At 44.0% G+C, this 16615-nt stretch overlaps 1 protein-coding gene across 3 annotated transcripts in view; it reads right to left on the bottom strand.

Moving 5' to 3' along the window:
• Nucleotides 1-4342: 4342 nt before the first annotated feature.
• nubp1 (nucleotide binding protein 1 (MinD homolog, E. coli)) overlaps nucleotides 4343-16615 on the bottom strand; it is a 31791-nt gene continuing 19518 nt past the window's right edge. The window contains exons 6-11 of one of the 3 annotated variants that reach the window (XM_064314154.1): nucleotides 13258-13348; nucleotides 12001-12155; nucleotides 9231-9341; nucleotides 8708-8810; nucleotides 7891-7974; nucleotides 4343-5304 (exon numbers count right to left, since the gene is read on the bottom strand). In XM_064314154.1, coding sequence (XP_064170224.1) covers nucleotides 5249-5304; nucleotides 7891-7974; nucleotides 8708-8810; nucleotides 9231-9341; nucleotides 12001-12155; nucleotides 13258-13348 — 600 coding nt within the window. In that variant the 3' untranslated portion in view covers nucleotides 4343-5248. Of the gene's footprint in view, nucleotides 5305-7393; nucleotides 7789-7821; nucleotides 7975-8707; nucleotides 8811-9230; nucleotides 9342-12000; nucleotides 12156-13257; nucleotides 13349-16615 lie in introns of those variants that run through there. The other 2 variants (XM_064314152.1, XM_064314153.1) reach the window with 2 other exon arrangements.

The raw sequence follows: 16615 nt of genomic DNA, 5'->3' as shown, positions 1-16615 counted from the left end.
TGCTTGTTGGTATTTTCAACTGTTCATGTCTTTTTAAAAAATATATCCGTTACCTGATGTGTTGAATTAAAAAAATTGAATTTTATCACAGATTCCACTAGTTTGGTTTAAAATATTCTTTAGGGGTACCAATCATTTTTGACCACTACATGTTTGAGAAAAATACTAATTTCTCAAAAGCTAGTTTTTGATAAGAATATTTTTTATGCGAGTGAAAATATTCGCCAAATGTTTGAGAAGAAAAATCTAATAATTATGCCTCTGTTCATGCGCCAGTAATTCCTGTAGTTGACTGTGTAAATGCTCACAGGGACAGCACTGACAAGTAATGGCATGGTAAAGAGATTAGCATCTAGAGAATGCAGTTAACCAAAGCCACCAAAATTACCCGGAACTTTCAGTCCTAGGAACTACTTTACCAGGAACTAAAATGTTCCTTCAGCCAATGGTTGTCTGCGTTTCCACCGGGGTCTAAAGTACCGCGAAGATTAGGCAAATTAGCCCACTGACGTGTTGTCGTCGGTCCATCTGTCATATGATTTCTTCTGTAACCCCATACTACCACCGAAGTAGCCTACATTATTTTCTAAAAACCGGGACAGCCCGGAGGGGTTTATTCCACTTATATACAACGGGTTACCAACAATGACTATATATGGTTACTTTTGTATTTATTGATTTTCATATATCCTCTCAAACACATTCATTAACAGCAGAAAACAATTTGCTGTTTTATTACTTTCTCGTCGTCAATTCCATATAGGCTAATCGCAAAATGACAAGAATAGAACGAAAACTCGGACTTGCGTGAAAATGTAAATTAGTAGTGGTACAGCCGCCGTTTGCTTTCCTTCGAAGTTACTGCTAGCCGAGCAGCGCGAAGTGTGCCCTCCAGATGCGAACCATGCACCATAAATGAGTCCATAGTCTTCCTGGTCTTTTCGTGGAATTGAAAAATGGCAGTAAAATTGAGTAAAATTACGGCAGTCTGAAAAAGCTAAAGGGAAGATTACTAGAATTAACATGTTATTTTACCCGGATAAAAAGTGCGGAAGGTGATTTCCAGTTTGCTTGTACTGTATCACCAATGTTAATTATGCAGAACTACCGCATACCTCACATAACTGTATCAAACGTTTTGAGTCAATTACAACGGGCTAACAAAGAAAATCCGGAAGAAAATATTCAGCAACCGAATTAATCCGTTTGAATGTTTTGGTAGCCTACGTAATATGCTGTCCCAGCACGAATGCTTAGCATTTTATAAAACGAATACTAAAGCAAGAAAAGAACAGAAGAGCACACGTTACAATTCCAAGACGCTGACAGGCTATAACCAAAAGTAGGCTACTGCGCATACATACAACATACAAGTTTGATTTGAAGTTATTATGAAAATAAATTGGTTTGCCGCTGCATATTTTCAAACATGGCGGGTAATGGCGGAAAATAAATACAACACAAATGCTACGAGTACTCGACCAATCAGAAATGTTCAGCGCTGCAAGCTCCACCCAAAAGGTTCCTGTACTTTCGGAAAGTACTACCCCCCGAGCAGGTGATTGGGGGGTAAAACAAAGCCCCCAGAACTAAATTTAGACCCTAGTTCCTGCGGTGGAAACGCACTGAGTTCCTCAAAAGGTTCCTAGTTCCGGGGTATAGTTCCTGCGGTGGAAACGCGGCTCAAATCTATAAGCATGCAGGAACTTTATTTCCTTATTTTTTATATTACTTTATACCTTACAACCTACATAGTTATGTTATATAACCTACAAAGGTATCAAAGATTTGAAGGAAAAATTCATACCCTACATTCCAATAGCTGCAACCACAAACACACAACCTGAAGTCCAGCCAGAGCCACAATGGAAGAACACTGAATTTAAAAAAGGCTGAATAAAATTAAAAATTAAGTTATGAAGAACTGCATCATAATTAAGCATACAAAATTGATAAATGAATCCAGCATTATCAAAATAAAGGAAAAAAGGCTGAGTGTGCGTAGCTTGAATTTGCCCTTAGTTGTCTGAAACACCAGCTGGTTTGCAAGGTCCCAAAAGAGGCTGCAAACAGACTGCAGGTTCCCATAAATTCAAACAAATACTGGAACTCATTTGTGCACGAGGCTGTCTTTGCAATTCTCAATTTCGTGCCAATGTTTTTTTTTTTTTTACTTCTTTTGAAAAGGCTGGAACCAGAAAAACGTGTGTTTCCTCATTTTATGGCACACCTTCAGTTTCCATACCACCACACACTCTGCTCCTCCCGACTGGCTGAAGCTAAGCAGGTGTGGGCTTGGTTCGGTGTCCTGGCTAAAAATCCCAGATCTGGCTCTCACAAAAACTTGCCACCTAATCATCCCCTGATTTAATGGGCTAAAAAATGTTCTCTCCCTCCAGTGGAGCTGCTCAGTGGCCAACAATAGAAGATTGTGGTTGTACTGGGCAGCTCCCAGGTGTATGAGTGTGAAGCAGGGCGTTCATGCAAATGAGCATCTGTGCTCAGTGAACCTACCCTGGGTAAATAAAAGTAAAATAAATAAAATAAAATAAAAGTTTCACCAGACCATTTCCAGACATTCACTAAGACTGAAGCCTAATTTTGTTTAGGCATTGTGTCTCTAGAAACCATTTTAATTTAATATTCTAAAATGTTGTATGAAAAAAGCTAGATATGGACTTTCTGAGTGGATGTAGGTATATTTGCTTTCCCTTCATGGACAGCTTATTAAAAAATAGTTGTAGATGACAACTATATTCCTGTAACAAATATTGATTTAATCAAGCCCACAAATAATCAATTATGACCAAGTAAAATCTGTCACATTGTTACAACCTCTCATAAGTTTTGTGTTTACATTTAATGGGAGCATTTAACAGGTGCCCCTGGTTCCATTTTGGAGTCAGTCAAGGACCTCTGAGATAAAGGTCAAATAAAATAAGCTATTGGAATGCACTCACGTTGAAAATGCATGATTCCAGATGTCAATGACTCATATTTTGCACATATATTTTATTTGCATATATTGACCCGTTTGCCCTTCCATACGAGGAAAGGAGGCGAGGAGGTAAAAAAACAAGCGGCTGGGACAGACCTCGGCTCTTAGAATTTGTGCTCGGTGTTTTGTGGACAGTGACTTCTTTGTTTGACTCCACACGCTTGATTCCGATTCCCGTATAGCCCTTGTGTTTGGTTTGCTGATTAGATCTCGTGTTTGACCACTGATTCGTTCCCATAGACTCTGATTCTTGCCTTAGACCTTCTAGTTTGTTTGCTGATAGGATTTCGTGTTTGACCATTCACTGGTTTTTGACCTTGACTCTCGTTTTGCCCTCTGCTGGCCCTACAGTGACTCTGGTTAGTTAGTGTGTTCCCAGCTAGACTACAAATCCTTACATCGGGACACTATTTTGTTATTTTTCTTTTATTATTTCTGAAGGCACTCTGGGTGGAAGTTTACATCTCCGTTGGGGGTACGCTATTGGATTGTTTCAGGCAAACTGTCCTGAAGTTCAGTCTTCAAAGCTGCCCCGTGCCCAGCAACCCTTCGAAGACGAGTCAGGTTTTATGTTGTGTTGGATAGGCAGATAGGGACCCAAGTCTGCAGTACCATTTTCCTTACCCACTCTCCACTCATTTCCCTCATCCTACGTCCAGTTACAGTTTGACCCTAGACCAGGTCGCAAAAGAATTATTGACCTTTTCATAAGTAATTTTCCCTTCGGTGGAACATTAAGCGCATGTTTACATAGCTGAGACTCAAGTCCATGTTCAAAGTTCAAAGCAGTATCGGTGCACAGACAAAAGTGGGCCAGAGGGGACCCACAACACGGAAGCCGAAAGGGTACTGAAGACACCAGGGGGTCTCACGGAGGAGCCGTTCTGAAACGGAGCCAAACGCGTGATGGTCACAAGTCCCTCGTGGGTGAGTTTAGGCGTCTCGTTAGGAATCAGGTGCGTTTCAGACACAAACTGTGCCAAGCGTGCCCAGCATGACCTCACCGGCACCGCTGCGGTTTGCAGTAAGGAGCCGAGCCAACAGGAACACAGATTCCAGGACGGGAATTCCCCCAGCTGCCAGCCAGTCATAATAAACAGGTTAACAATTTTTACCTACGAACCATGCATCATGGGAAGATGGTCCAAATTCCAGTTTTTTCCCCGAGGTTTAAGATGCCTGTTCCCCGGGAAAATAAATGTGATTTGGAAATTTAAAAACAAACATTTACTCATGTTGTGGTGAAATAAAAAGAAGCTGAATTTAAATACTCAAGCCAGTTTTGAATAACATATGTTAAAATCAATTCAAATATAACAAGCAATAAAAAACACAACTCCTGTGTAATTTTCATTATTTACTTGGTATTGCTTTACTACATATCAAAAGAAGGATGGAAACATATCAGTATCTACACACACTGCAAAGAAGCAAGTTAACAGGACTATCTAGAGCAAAGACCGAAACAACAGTTGACCCAAAAAGTCAGGTGCATTCCCAATTTATAGGCAATCAAGAAGAGCTCTGAGAGAAAAAAATAAAACCAGTTTGAAATCATTTTATGCTCCGAAAGAAACTGCAAATATCTTGGTTTGGTCGTCTGACCATTTTTACAAAACATTTTTTACAAAAATGCCTAGTGCACATGCATCCCATTACAAAATAATTTCATCAAGTTCACTGACTGGCTCCAAATTCACCTTTCTGCACACAACTCAGCTTGGCAGATATTTGACAGAAATGTTGATTGTCTGTAACTAAGATATTATTTCCCCAAGTATTTCAGATGCTTGGCTGTAGATATGCTCTGGATATAGTCATTTATGAATACCGACAGGAAAGGTCTGGTTTTAAAGTCTAATCCCAGCTTTTACTCAACCTAACCACAATTCTGTTTGCCTTAGACGGAGTAACTAGAAATTCAACATCCTATTTTCTGTCATAAAATTTCACAAAATCACAAACTTCATCAGTGGGTCATTGAAAATCATGGAAAAAGTCTGTGCAAGCATTGTGGGGAAAAGTGTACTTATTTATTCGTTTGTTTGTTTTTTTCCTCCCAAACTTCTGGCCTACAGTTTAAGGCAAAGCGCAAGGAGGCTAGGTGACAGCAGAAGCCTTGTCTCCTGTACGTAATGAACCAACCAGGCTTCTCCTTGGTGCATTCATGTCACGCTGTGGACCTTTTTGCTCAGCTTTAGGCATGTTCACCACGTTAGGCCACCTCTTCCACTGCGTTGCGGGCCCCTTCTAGTCAGCGTTTCCGTGCGTTCGGGAACGTGCGAGCGAGCAGTAGTCCTTGATGCCTGTTGGGGTGAAATTAAAGAAGAGGGTCAGCATTCCCTTCCTCAGAATTGCAAACTACAGGTGTCAGGTTCATACAGTGCCCCCTGTTGAGGTACTGCCATTGTACCTTTAGGCATTGCCCAGTCCTCACTGATGGACATACACACACACACACACACACACACACACCAACAAACACAGACACAGACAGAAAAAATAATGACTAATAAGCACAGACAGACACGCACGCATGCATGCACACGCACACACTTCCAAGAAAACTTAAAGAAGTGAAACATTAACGTAGGAGTGCATTCGCGGGTGTGGGTGGGGGGATTCGCTGTGGTTTAATATGGTGCTGCAAAGTATAAAAAAGAAGTTTTTATTTTGGACATAATTTTATTGATTTAATTGTTAACGATTTCTTCTTTCAAGATCAAAAAATATATTTCTGGGGGGTTTTTCTTATTTATTTATGAATATTATTAAACAAACAAAATAAAAACTCTTTAAGCCGCGTTTCCACCAAAATTACCCGGAACTTTCAGTCCCAGGAACTACTTTACCTGGAACTAAAAGGTTCCTTCAGCCAATGGTTGTCTGCGTTTCCACCGGGGTCTAAAGTACCGCGAAGATTAGGCAAATTAGCCCACTGACGTTGTCGTCGGTCCATCTGTCATATGATTTCTTCTGTAACCCCATACTACCACCGAAGTAGCCTACATTATTTTCTAATAACCGGGACAGCCCGGAGGGGTTTATTCCACTTATACACATTACATTACATTACATTACAGGCATTTGGCAGACGCTCTTATCCAGAGCGACGTACAACAAAGTGTATAACCATAACCAGGAACAAGTATGACAAAACCCCTAGAGAGAAGTACCGGTCCAAGTACAGGGAACAACCGCATAGTTCAACTTGGACCCTGATGGTTAAACTGATTAACACTAACAACGAGAACGGCAACAACGCAATCTATGGAAAAATAATAACATATAACATATACACATAACAATAAAATACACAACCGGTTACCAACAATGACTATATATGGTTACTTTTGTATTTATTGATTTTCATATATCCTCTCAAACACATTCATTAACAGCAGAAAACATGCACACGTTGTAAACAATTTGCTGTTTTATTACTTTCTCGTCGTCAATTCCATATAGGCTAATCGCAAAATGACAAGAATAGAACGAAAACTCGGACTTGCGTGAAAATGTAAATTAGTAGTGGTACAGCCACCGTTTGCTTTCCTTCGAAGTTACTGCTAGCCGAGCAGCGCGAAGTGTGCCCTCCAGATGCGAACCATGCACCATAAATTAGTCCATAGTCTTCCTGGTCTTTTCGTGGAATTGAAAAATGGCAGTAAAATTGAGTAAAATTACGGCAGTCTGAAAAAGCTAAAGGGAAGTTTACTAGTATTAACCTGTTATTTTACCCGGATAAAAAGTACGGAAGGTGATTTCCAGTTTGCTTGTACTGTATCACCAATGTTAATTATGCAGAACTACCGCATACCTCACATAACTGTATCAAACATTTTGAGTCAATTACAACGGGCTAACAAAGAAAATCCGGAAGAAAATATTCAGCAACCGAATTAATCCGTTTGAATGTTTTGGTAGCCTACGTAATATGCTGTCCCAGCACGAATGCTTAGCATTTTATAAAACGAATACTAAAGCAAGAAAAGAACAGAAGAGCACACGTTATAATTCCAAGACGTTGACAGGCTATAACCAAAAGTAGGCTACTGCGCCGCATAACATACAAGTTTGATTTGAAGTTATTATGAAAATAAATTGGTTTACCGCTGCATATTTTCAAACATGGCGGGTAATGGCGGAAAATAAATACAACACAAATGCTACGAGTACTCGACCAATCAGAAATGTTCAGCGCTGCAAGCTCCACCCAAAAGGTTCCTGTACTTTCGGAAAGTACTACCCCCCGAGCAGGAACGTTTTGGGGGGTAAAACAAAGCCCCCAGAACTAAATTTAGACCCTAGTTCCTGCGGTGGAAACGCACTGAGTTCCTCAAAAGGTTCCTAGTTCCGGGGTATAGTTCCTGTGGTGGAAACGCGGCTTTAGATGACCTTTTTCTAGTTTCTATGGATATTCTGAATGTACTGATTACACCTTGGCTTTTTCTTGTGCAAAGTGCTTTTCTATTAGAAATAGTGCATAATGAGAATTTTCCCCCGTTCGTCGATTTTGAAAATTGGCTAATTTATAACCGATGAATAAAACAAGTTTTTTTTATTTTAAAATAAAATATGCTGATTAATTTACTGTGAAATTACTCTTATATAGTAATAATTTACTGCTTGATGATTGGCTGACTAATCCATTCATTGGTAGATGATTATTTTTTATTGATTGATTAGTTAACCTGTTGATTTATTCACTGACTGACTGGCTCACTGGCTCACTATCTGACTGACTGACTGACTGGACTGATTGATTGACAGACTCTTTGGCTGACTATCTGACTGACTGACTGACTGGCTGACTGTCTGACTGGACTGATTGATTGACAGACTCTTTGGCTGACTGACTGACTGACTGGCTGACAGACTGGTCGGCTCACTCTGGATAATTCTGTGGTAGGCTGCGGCTGCTGGGGAGTCCGGTTCCTGCGAAAGGAAAGATCGTCCCTCGTCACAGCTTCTCCCTGCACAGAGGGAAGACACACAAATGCGGAAGTTAGCAGAGAGGGAAGTGGAAAACAGCTGAATTCAGCCGTTTGCTCTACATTTCGGTCTCACTTTCTGAGAAAGTCTGAAGTGGGAGCTCTGGCGGTGTTCAGAGAGGGGTCGCCGGATCGGTTTCGAGCGAAGCGCGGCGATAAATCTGGCAACGCGCACTTCCGCTTTCAGCCGCCCCAGAAGGTGCGGTGCGGACGGGCGAGCCGAGACAAGCTCACAACAGAACGCCAGCGCCGCTCAGCACAGGCCTGTGTGCGGGGGAAAGAACATGCCTACTGTACGTCTGCCCAGCAATGCAACTGGACAGTTTCTGTTTGCTTATCAACTATCATTTTCCCGCCCCACTATCTGCAGCTGGCTCCGCCTGCAACCACAAGGCTCAGCCAATGCCAAACCGCATTCTAGGACCAGCTCTACTGCAGGACACATACTGGTGTTTATTGTTTTGGCGGAATATCCTCGCTCCCGCCACCCAAAGGAGTCCAACGCTGTTCAGTTATATTAGAAACCGAAACGCTTCAGCGGCTATGGGAAAACAGCTCAAAGGAAAAGGGCGTCCTTCTCCGATTCTCATGGCGCTCCTTGACTGTCTCACGCTCCGGGACAAACACATCTGGTGCAACGCAGGCTCAGCCAATGAGGCTTCAGAGTTTCCAGGGCCGCGACATGGGAACGGCAGGAGGGCAGGTGCGACAGTACCTATCCGTGGGTCCAGGGGGACGCGTCCCAAAAAGGGGAGACTGAGGTCGGCGCACATCTTCTCCGCCCCACCGGTTGTCGGGGGGAAAATCTGGGACGTATTCTGTAGGAAGAGGAAACGTTACCAAATTTCAATTACTGCGTGAACCTCCGCCGCCCCCCCCCACCACTCCTCCCAAGGGAAAAGGTTATTTTAGTGAACATAACACGGCCCACCCGCCACCAAGGAGCTCCCGCATCCAACACTCCAATCACAAGAACACGGGAAATACACTTTCATTGCTTCATCTCCCACGTACATTAGCACGCGTGGAAGAGATTAAAGAACTGAAACATGAACACGTCTGTGTTAGGGTCTGCACGCCTACGCACACTCCGGCGGAAGGAGGCTGGGAAAGCAGAATCATGAGAAACGAGATGCTTACAGTAATTACAGTAATTGGGCTCATCCTGTACCAGGGAACCGGGACAACAGAGTAAATGGAATCTCTGGGAAACGGCGGAATGTTTTTTTTTTTTTCACCTTGCATTTCGGGCAGAGGAAACCGCTCATGTTTTCCACAACGCCGATAATCGGCAGCTTGACCTTCTGGCAAAAACGGATCTCCTTCCTGACATCCTGGAGAGAGACCTCCTGTTTGCCAAAAGAAACAGACAAAGTCACAAATGGGCAGCCAAGAGTAGGAAAAAAGGGAAAGTGAAAGCTTTGGGGGTTATGGAATTGTGCTTGTCCCAGGTGGGGCACTACACCCTTGCACTCCGGAAAGGTGCTTAATCTGAATTGTTTTAGCAAGTATCCAGCTGTATAAATAGATAGTATGCAAATTAAACACATTCTATTTTAAAAACATAGCGTCAGTGCGGACTGCGGCCAGTAGCTGAAACTGGCGATGGCGTTGCCTGGGGCAAGCGAGGGTTCAGTCGGTTAGGGATCCATGTTTCATCGCTATCTAGCGCCTCCCGCTGGTCGATGGGGCGCGCGTAGACTGCCTGTTAAAGCCTGGAATTCGACATGCTCAGCCTCACGTTGGGCGCCAAATTTATACCGTTAAATAAACATAAGCGGTGTCATATTCTCTGGATGAGACTGTCTGATAATTGTACACTATAGGGGGCGTGGCCAGGATAGCGGCTCTCAGGGTGCTGGAGAAATCAGGGTTCAGAGTTCATAGGCAGAAGGCTGACTTAAGCAGCAAAAAAAAAAAAAAAAAACCCCCCACCGACAGCCATCCGGGTGCAGTAGATATTGGTATCTACATATGAGTAATGTAGTCATGCTATGAAACAGGAATTTCATTGTAATTAATGATGGAAAATAACTGCAACTATGGGCGTACATACAGAAAAGAACAATAACCCATTGTCTAAATCTGATTCCGAATAATTACTCATACCTTCAGCATCTGAATGGCTGACACCACTTCCCTGTTAGTTGAGTATTCTGCAGCGTAGGCCATAAATGGACATAGTGTGATTCATACGTCAATCTCAGTGTTGCCACAAAGACAAGAGCTGCCCCTGTCCTGTTTGAGTGTTTCTTGCTTCAGAAGCCTCACTTGTTTTATTCATCATTATTCTTTTTCACAATGCCGTGATAATTTTATAAATGTTTGCAATAACTGTCTGGACTCTTAATAAGTTGTAGTTTTCATTATTTTGACCTTCAATTATCTGTTGTGTATGACTGACTGTCTGTTTGAACTTGAAGAAAACCAAACTGTCCCTTGGGGACAATACCGATCTTTTGATTGGTTGCTTAAAGAGTAACTGCACTCACAGCTTCAGCCGGGCTCCGCCTACTACACAATTCCACGTCCTGAGGTGGGTGGAGGTGTGTCCATCTCATTTGCATTAATTACTCTGTATGCAAATTACTTGTGTATCATAGGCTCATAAAACTTGGATCAATCAAGGCCTTACAGATTAAATATGAACCAAGATTCTGCAATTACTTGGCCTATTTCTCGCCTCAAATGTTTTCAGAAACATATTTTATTGGACCCTTCAGGTGGAATATGAGAGTTTTTGAACAGGCCACATGTTTCCCTCAGGTTGAAAAACATTGGGCCGAAACCAATCTAGCCAATCAGGTTCCGGCAACGTTCCATTGTGTTAAAAAGCAAACAGATGAATTTGTGGGCAGAAACATTTTTCCGACTGGATATCTTGATTGACATCTGCATGAAGTAGTCGTGTCTCCAAACAGATATCAGATATAATGATTGGGGCGGGGCCAGAGTGGAATGCAGTAAGAACCTTTCTGAGGGCAGCACCAAGATGTTTTTTCTACCAATTTTTTCCCTGATAAAAAGATATTTCAGAAACGTCAAATGTCAAAATAAACGGCATGGGTTAAAATGTTTCATCAAAAAGGAGGCACACAAACACGTTTACAGCTAGCCTATGAAAAAGGGTGTAATTATCCTTTAATAGAAACCATGTCTGTTTTTTCCCTTTAAGCGCGGCCATCACTAAAAAAACTGAAATGTAAATTTGCGCGGCAAGGATTTACATTTTTAGGCCGTTAAGGCGATTCATACAATGAATCGAGACTAGGGGGCATAGGCGAGGGGGCGGGGGGCGGGGTGGGGAACACCACTTTCTCATCTCTAAACCGGGGTTGGAACACACTAGCTACACTTGTAAAGAGACCTCCCCAACTTTTTATCTGGTGAGTCAGTATGATACACACCCTCAGATTGACTTATCTCGATAAGCACACTCGCAGTCATAATAGCGCTTTGTAAGTGAGATTTAAGGCATTAAAGCTGTTCTGGAAGAAAAACTCACTTCTGCATGTGGGCTTCTGTTTCCTGTTTTTGCTAATGGAGAAAAACCCCCTGATCTGTCAACTCTTTATTTATAAAAGAAATGGGAATTAAAGGCCTGTACTGCAGATTACCACACCATCCACACACAATGGCTACACACACTGAGCCCAATCATTTAGCAGACTTAACTATACATTTGATTTTTACCATCTGGCAGATGCTTTTATCCAGAGAAACTTGGGTTTAAAAAAAACAAAAAACAGAGAATCCATTTCTACAGCTGCAGTAATAAACCGTTATAAACCTAACCTGAGATCCAGTAAGGCCACCTACCGGTCTTCTCACGGGTCAATCTAAATATATACTCAACTCATGAACTGGAAGAACGCTCGCTGGCCATTTTTCAAATGGTGAAATGAATCTGACGACTGAACTGACTGAGCCGAGAGCCCGAACTGACCCGCGTCTCTGATGTGACGAAGAAAGTGCTCCAGGCAGCTGCCTTTCCGTTACCGCGGTTACCTGAGGGGTGGTGATGATGACCGCACCGTCGATGCCGGCGGAGCTCAGGTATTGGACGATGGACAGGTGCTCATCCGACGTGCCGGGGGGCGTGTCCACGATGAGGTAGTCCAGCTCGCCCCAGTCCACATCTCGAAGAAACTGTTTTATCATCCCTGAGAGAGAGAGAGAGAGATAACGAGGGAGGAAGATGGATAATAATGGTGCCACACTGCACTCATTTACTTAGCGACGGATTGCTTTCAGTGTGACGCAGAGAGCATGCACTTTAGGGTCAAGTGTTTCCTGCTCGTTTTTTAATCTCATGTCTGTTAAGTGTCTGTACTTCTGTGGCTGTCGTGTAAAATGTGGTCTGTGTTGTTTTAACCTTTGTATACCTGCCTGCAAAGCAAATTTCCCTCCGGGGACAATAAAAGTACTGACTGATTGATTGACACGGTGTTACATATACATATGACCATTATTACCCCTTTCAACAGTTGGACACTTAACTGTTTTACTTTTTGAAGGGTACAAAGGCAGTGCCCAGCACAGGACAGTTTTTTTACATTTGTAGAACTTGAGCGCATGACTGACCCGAGACTGAGAGCTATGAGGATCCACTGGCTCACATGCTCTCAGCAGCAAATGAGGATGTGCAGACACGCATCTCAGGCCTGCTACCTTACTGTGACAATGTGCAGGCCTGGACTGCAGAGAGACAAGCATGCACACGCACACGCACACGCCCACACACGCACACGCGCGCACACGCACACGCACACACACACACACACATGCTCACACACACACGCTCTTACACACACACACACACACACACACACTCTCGCGCTGGCCCGGTAACAGGTGCAGCCAGGGTAACGTTACGCTAGCTGGCACAGCACAACAGCAGTGTGAAAGCAGACCACTGAACTGGAGAAATGGAAGTGAAACCAGAGCACAGCGCATGATAAACACTCTAATCATAGACAGGCTACCTAACACAATCCGCCCCCCCACTACCCACTACTGACCCGGCCCCGCTTCTACATTTAAATACCAATTCACGTATTTCCTGGAAATTTTGCAAAGTCTCAGAAATGAGAAAAAAAAAACTCTGGGAGGGGCGTGGCCATAGCTGCAGGCTCCAGGCACGCCACCCCTGCTGCCCGCATCACACTGGCATTATCCAGCGCAGATGCGATTTTGCTTTTTTTCTTTCTTCAGACTTTTATTGGCCCATTTTCGCAGTGGAATGGGAGGGGGGGGGAGGCTCACCGTTCTTCTTCGGACCCCTCCAGATGACGGCGTCGTCCGGACTGCTGAGCAGGAAGCCGATGGACATCACTGACAGGTTGTCCTCCACGTACTGCGAAACAAAAACACCTTAACGCCACCACGGCAACCAAGACCCCTTTTCATTGCCACAAGAGCCAGAACACCTCAACGCTGCCATGGCAAACGTGACCACTAATGACTGCCATGGCAACAGTGACCTCTTCGCATTGTTAAGGCAACCAAGAGACCTTAACACACTGCCATGGAAACTAAGACGCCTGAACACTGCCTTGCAGGAGCAACTCTGCTCAATGCACCGTTTTCACCACAACTTACTGCACTGTCTGGAAACTGCACTTAAACTGCTAACTGTAATAATATGTAGGATATACTCCATGTGCCATTGGCAATAAATATCTCGAGATCTCTGCTCTGGCTATTGCAGCGAACGGCTATTCACCATTATTTAACACGGTATCTCAAATTATTCTCTTTTGAAGTTACAAACCCGGGGAATCATAACTGGTTGGGGGATATAAGCTATTATGTAGCCAATCAGATGAAAAAGGTAATGATCAGATGACCAGATGTAGAGCTAGTTTCTAGAGAAATTTATACAAGTCTCTAGTTAGACGTAATCTGGCCACACCTTTTAATAGCTTTCGTATTTCAGGATATAAAGTTAATCTTATTTTAGTTTTATTGTTTATTGCTGGAAATTTTATAGCCTCTTTAGAAACACCCGTCACTTCACAAACACTTGTTCTGTTGCTCTTTGCGCAATGTTGTGATCGTGAGTACAGTTAAAGCAGTGGGTTCAAGTGAGCCACAGAGCTTAACCATTTCTCTATTTCAGTTTCAAACAGTTTCATTAGGTTAAGGACTTAAAAACTCTGTTTAACTTCTTCAGCAGGTCTTCAGCAGGTTCCACAGTCTTTCTGAATACTTTTCTGTGAAATTGAATTCGTACATGAGACTACTATTTTGAAACTGTGGCAGCTCTAGTAGTACAGTGCCGGAAATACTAATTTTATGCACGACAGAAGTACCGTGTGAAGATGTCACTTTTAAAATGACAATTTGCGAAAAAAAAAAAGTGAAGGGCAGATTCAGTCTTGCAATGGGCCTCTGTCCTTAACATTTGAGTAAAAAATTTGACTGCAGATAAACAAGGTGGCGAACTCTTTCCTGAGCAGACGTTTGGTTCTCCACCACGGTACTGCAATCCCATCTGTATTTGCCTACACAAAGAAGCAGGAAACAGTGGAAGAGCAGAAAACAAACATCCGGCATACGGCCCTCTTCCATGCCCTGATCTGCAACTGCGATTACCTTTGTAACAACTGCTCTGGGTCATTCTCTGAATTTTTCTTGTCCCTTGGTGGTGGTGGTGGTGGTAGTGGTGGTGGGGGGGGGGGGAGGTGTTGACAGAAAAGGAGCCAAGGGATGCCAATCTCACTGGCAAAAACTCTGCCAAATGAAGGCAGCCTAAACTCCATCTGCTTTGGTACTGAGGAATGATTTCAAAACTCGTTTGAGGGAGAACAATGGCTTTAAAGAGGGAGACATTTTTTTGATTGGGTAAAATGGTGGGAAGGACAAAAAGAAAGTACGGGTTCGTTCTTGATGCCTTATGGATCGCAGGAGGAGCATGCCTTATGGATCGCAGGAGGAGCATGCCTTATGGATCGCAGGAGGAGCATGCCTTATGGATCGCAGGAGGAGCATGCCTTATGGATCGCAGGAGGAGCATGCCTTATGGATGCAGAGGAGCATGCCTTAGTGGATCGCGCGAGGAGCAATAGCCTTAATGGATGCAGGGTGAGCATGCCTTTAGATGCAGAAGGAGCATGCCTTATGGACTGGAGAGAGACTGCCTTAAGGATCGCAGGAGGGCCAAATGCTGTATGGTGGGGGAGGAGGGATGCCTTATGGATCGAAGGAAAGGAAACAGTGCCTTATGGATCGCAGGAGGAGCATGCCTTATGGATGGCAGGAGGAGCATGCCTTATGGATGGCAGGAGGAGCATGCCTTATGGATGGCAGGAGGAGCATGCCTTATGGATCGCAGGAGGAGCATGCCTTATGGATGGCAGGAGGAGCATGCCTTATGGATTGCAGGAGGAGCATGCCTTATGGATGGCAGGAGGAGCATGCCTTATGGATCGCAGGAGGAGCATGCCTTGATTGAAAAGGGAGCATGCGGCCGTTTTAAGTCAGCCTCGCCGCCGTGCGAGAGAATGCGAGCAGCGTTGGACACGGGTAATCCAGATGTCAGGGTGAGTCCCGGGGAAGGACCCTGTTCTCCAAAAGTGCAGAAGGAAGCGTGGAAGGCCGAGAGAAGCTGGAGAGAAAGTGAAACTCTCCGCCCCTCCTCGTCAGCAGGGGGCCAAAAGTTGTGGGGGGTGGGGGGGGGGGTGCAGGAAGGCATGGGGTGTGGAAGGATGCAGATAAGAATGCAAGGAAAAGGGGGTGTACGTGAATGAAATCAAACATGCAGCTTAACCTGTTCAAGGCCCCTTCGCGCCGTGCTACAAGACGTATCAGTAAATGTCCTACTCCAATGCCCAAACGTTTCTTTCAGTTTCATCCTGTCTGTTCACCATGGGACCAGTGGCCACCCCCCCAGCCTTGCATCACAATGATGGAAAATGTGGGCATAGCACCCCCTGGTGGACAGGCAGATTTTTCTTTTTATAATTTTTTTTGGGGAATTTTTTAAAAGTTTGATAAAAAAAAAATACATAAAATGTAATCATGCAACACAAGAGGCACCAACACGCAGAAGAAGTCTCAGTGGATCAGCCCTCCTCTCAGCCAACCATTTTATGTTACTGGGCCCTTTACATGGGAGGATGTAGGGGCGAGCTGGATGGGTCCTTATGGTGCTAGTGGCGTGGGGACCTTCACCACTGCAGGGACTGTGCCCTGCTAGAGGACCTGCCTAGAGTCGCCGCTCCGCCACCCTGTCCAGGAGAAATGTGTGTTCCTGGGCCACCAGTGCCAGGAAGTCTGGTATTTGTTCATGAGTGTAGCCTTAGTCTCACAAGTACCCTTCCTAGCTCCTTGATATTGCATCCTCCCAGAGCTTGAAGCTACATGCGGCACAAGGAAGGGAAATGGAGTGCTGTCCACCAGGGGGCAGCACCTGCCCTACTCACAGGTATGGCCACAGCAGTGATTCATTGTAATCATGAAGGGTGCAGCTCTCACCTAATTATTTGGGCTTATTCAAAGGCCAGGTTTTCAGGCCTTGGGGAGGACAGTTTTTGGAGCGGTTTTATGGACACTGCTGTATGCTGGTGATAGTTTTTGTTTGTGGTTCTTGCTATTTATTTTCCTTGGATGTTTTGGTTGC

Source organism: Anguilla rostrata, chromosome 17, assembly GCF_018555375.3.
Source record: "Anguilla rostrata isolate EN2019 chromosome 17, ASM1855537v3, whole genome shotgun sequence".
In the NCBI taxonomy this organism is placed as follows: Eukaryota; Metazoa; Chordata; class Actinopteri; order Anguilliformes; family Anguillidae; genus Anguilla; species Anguilla rostrata.
The sequence above is the reverse complement of the archived record's forward strand: the minus strand, read 5'-3'. Positions and strand labels throughout refer to the sequence as shown.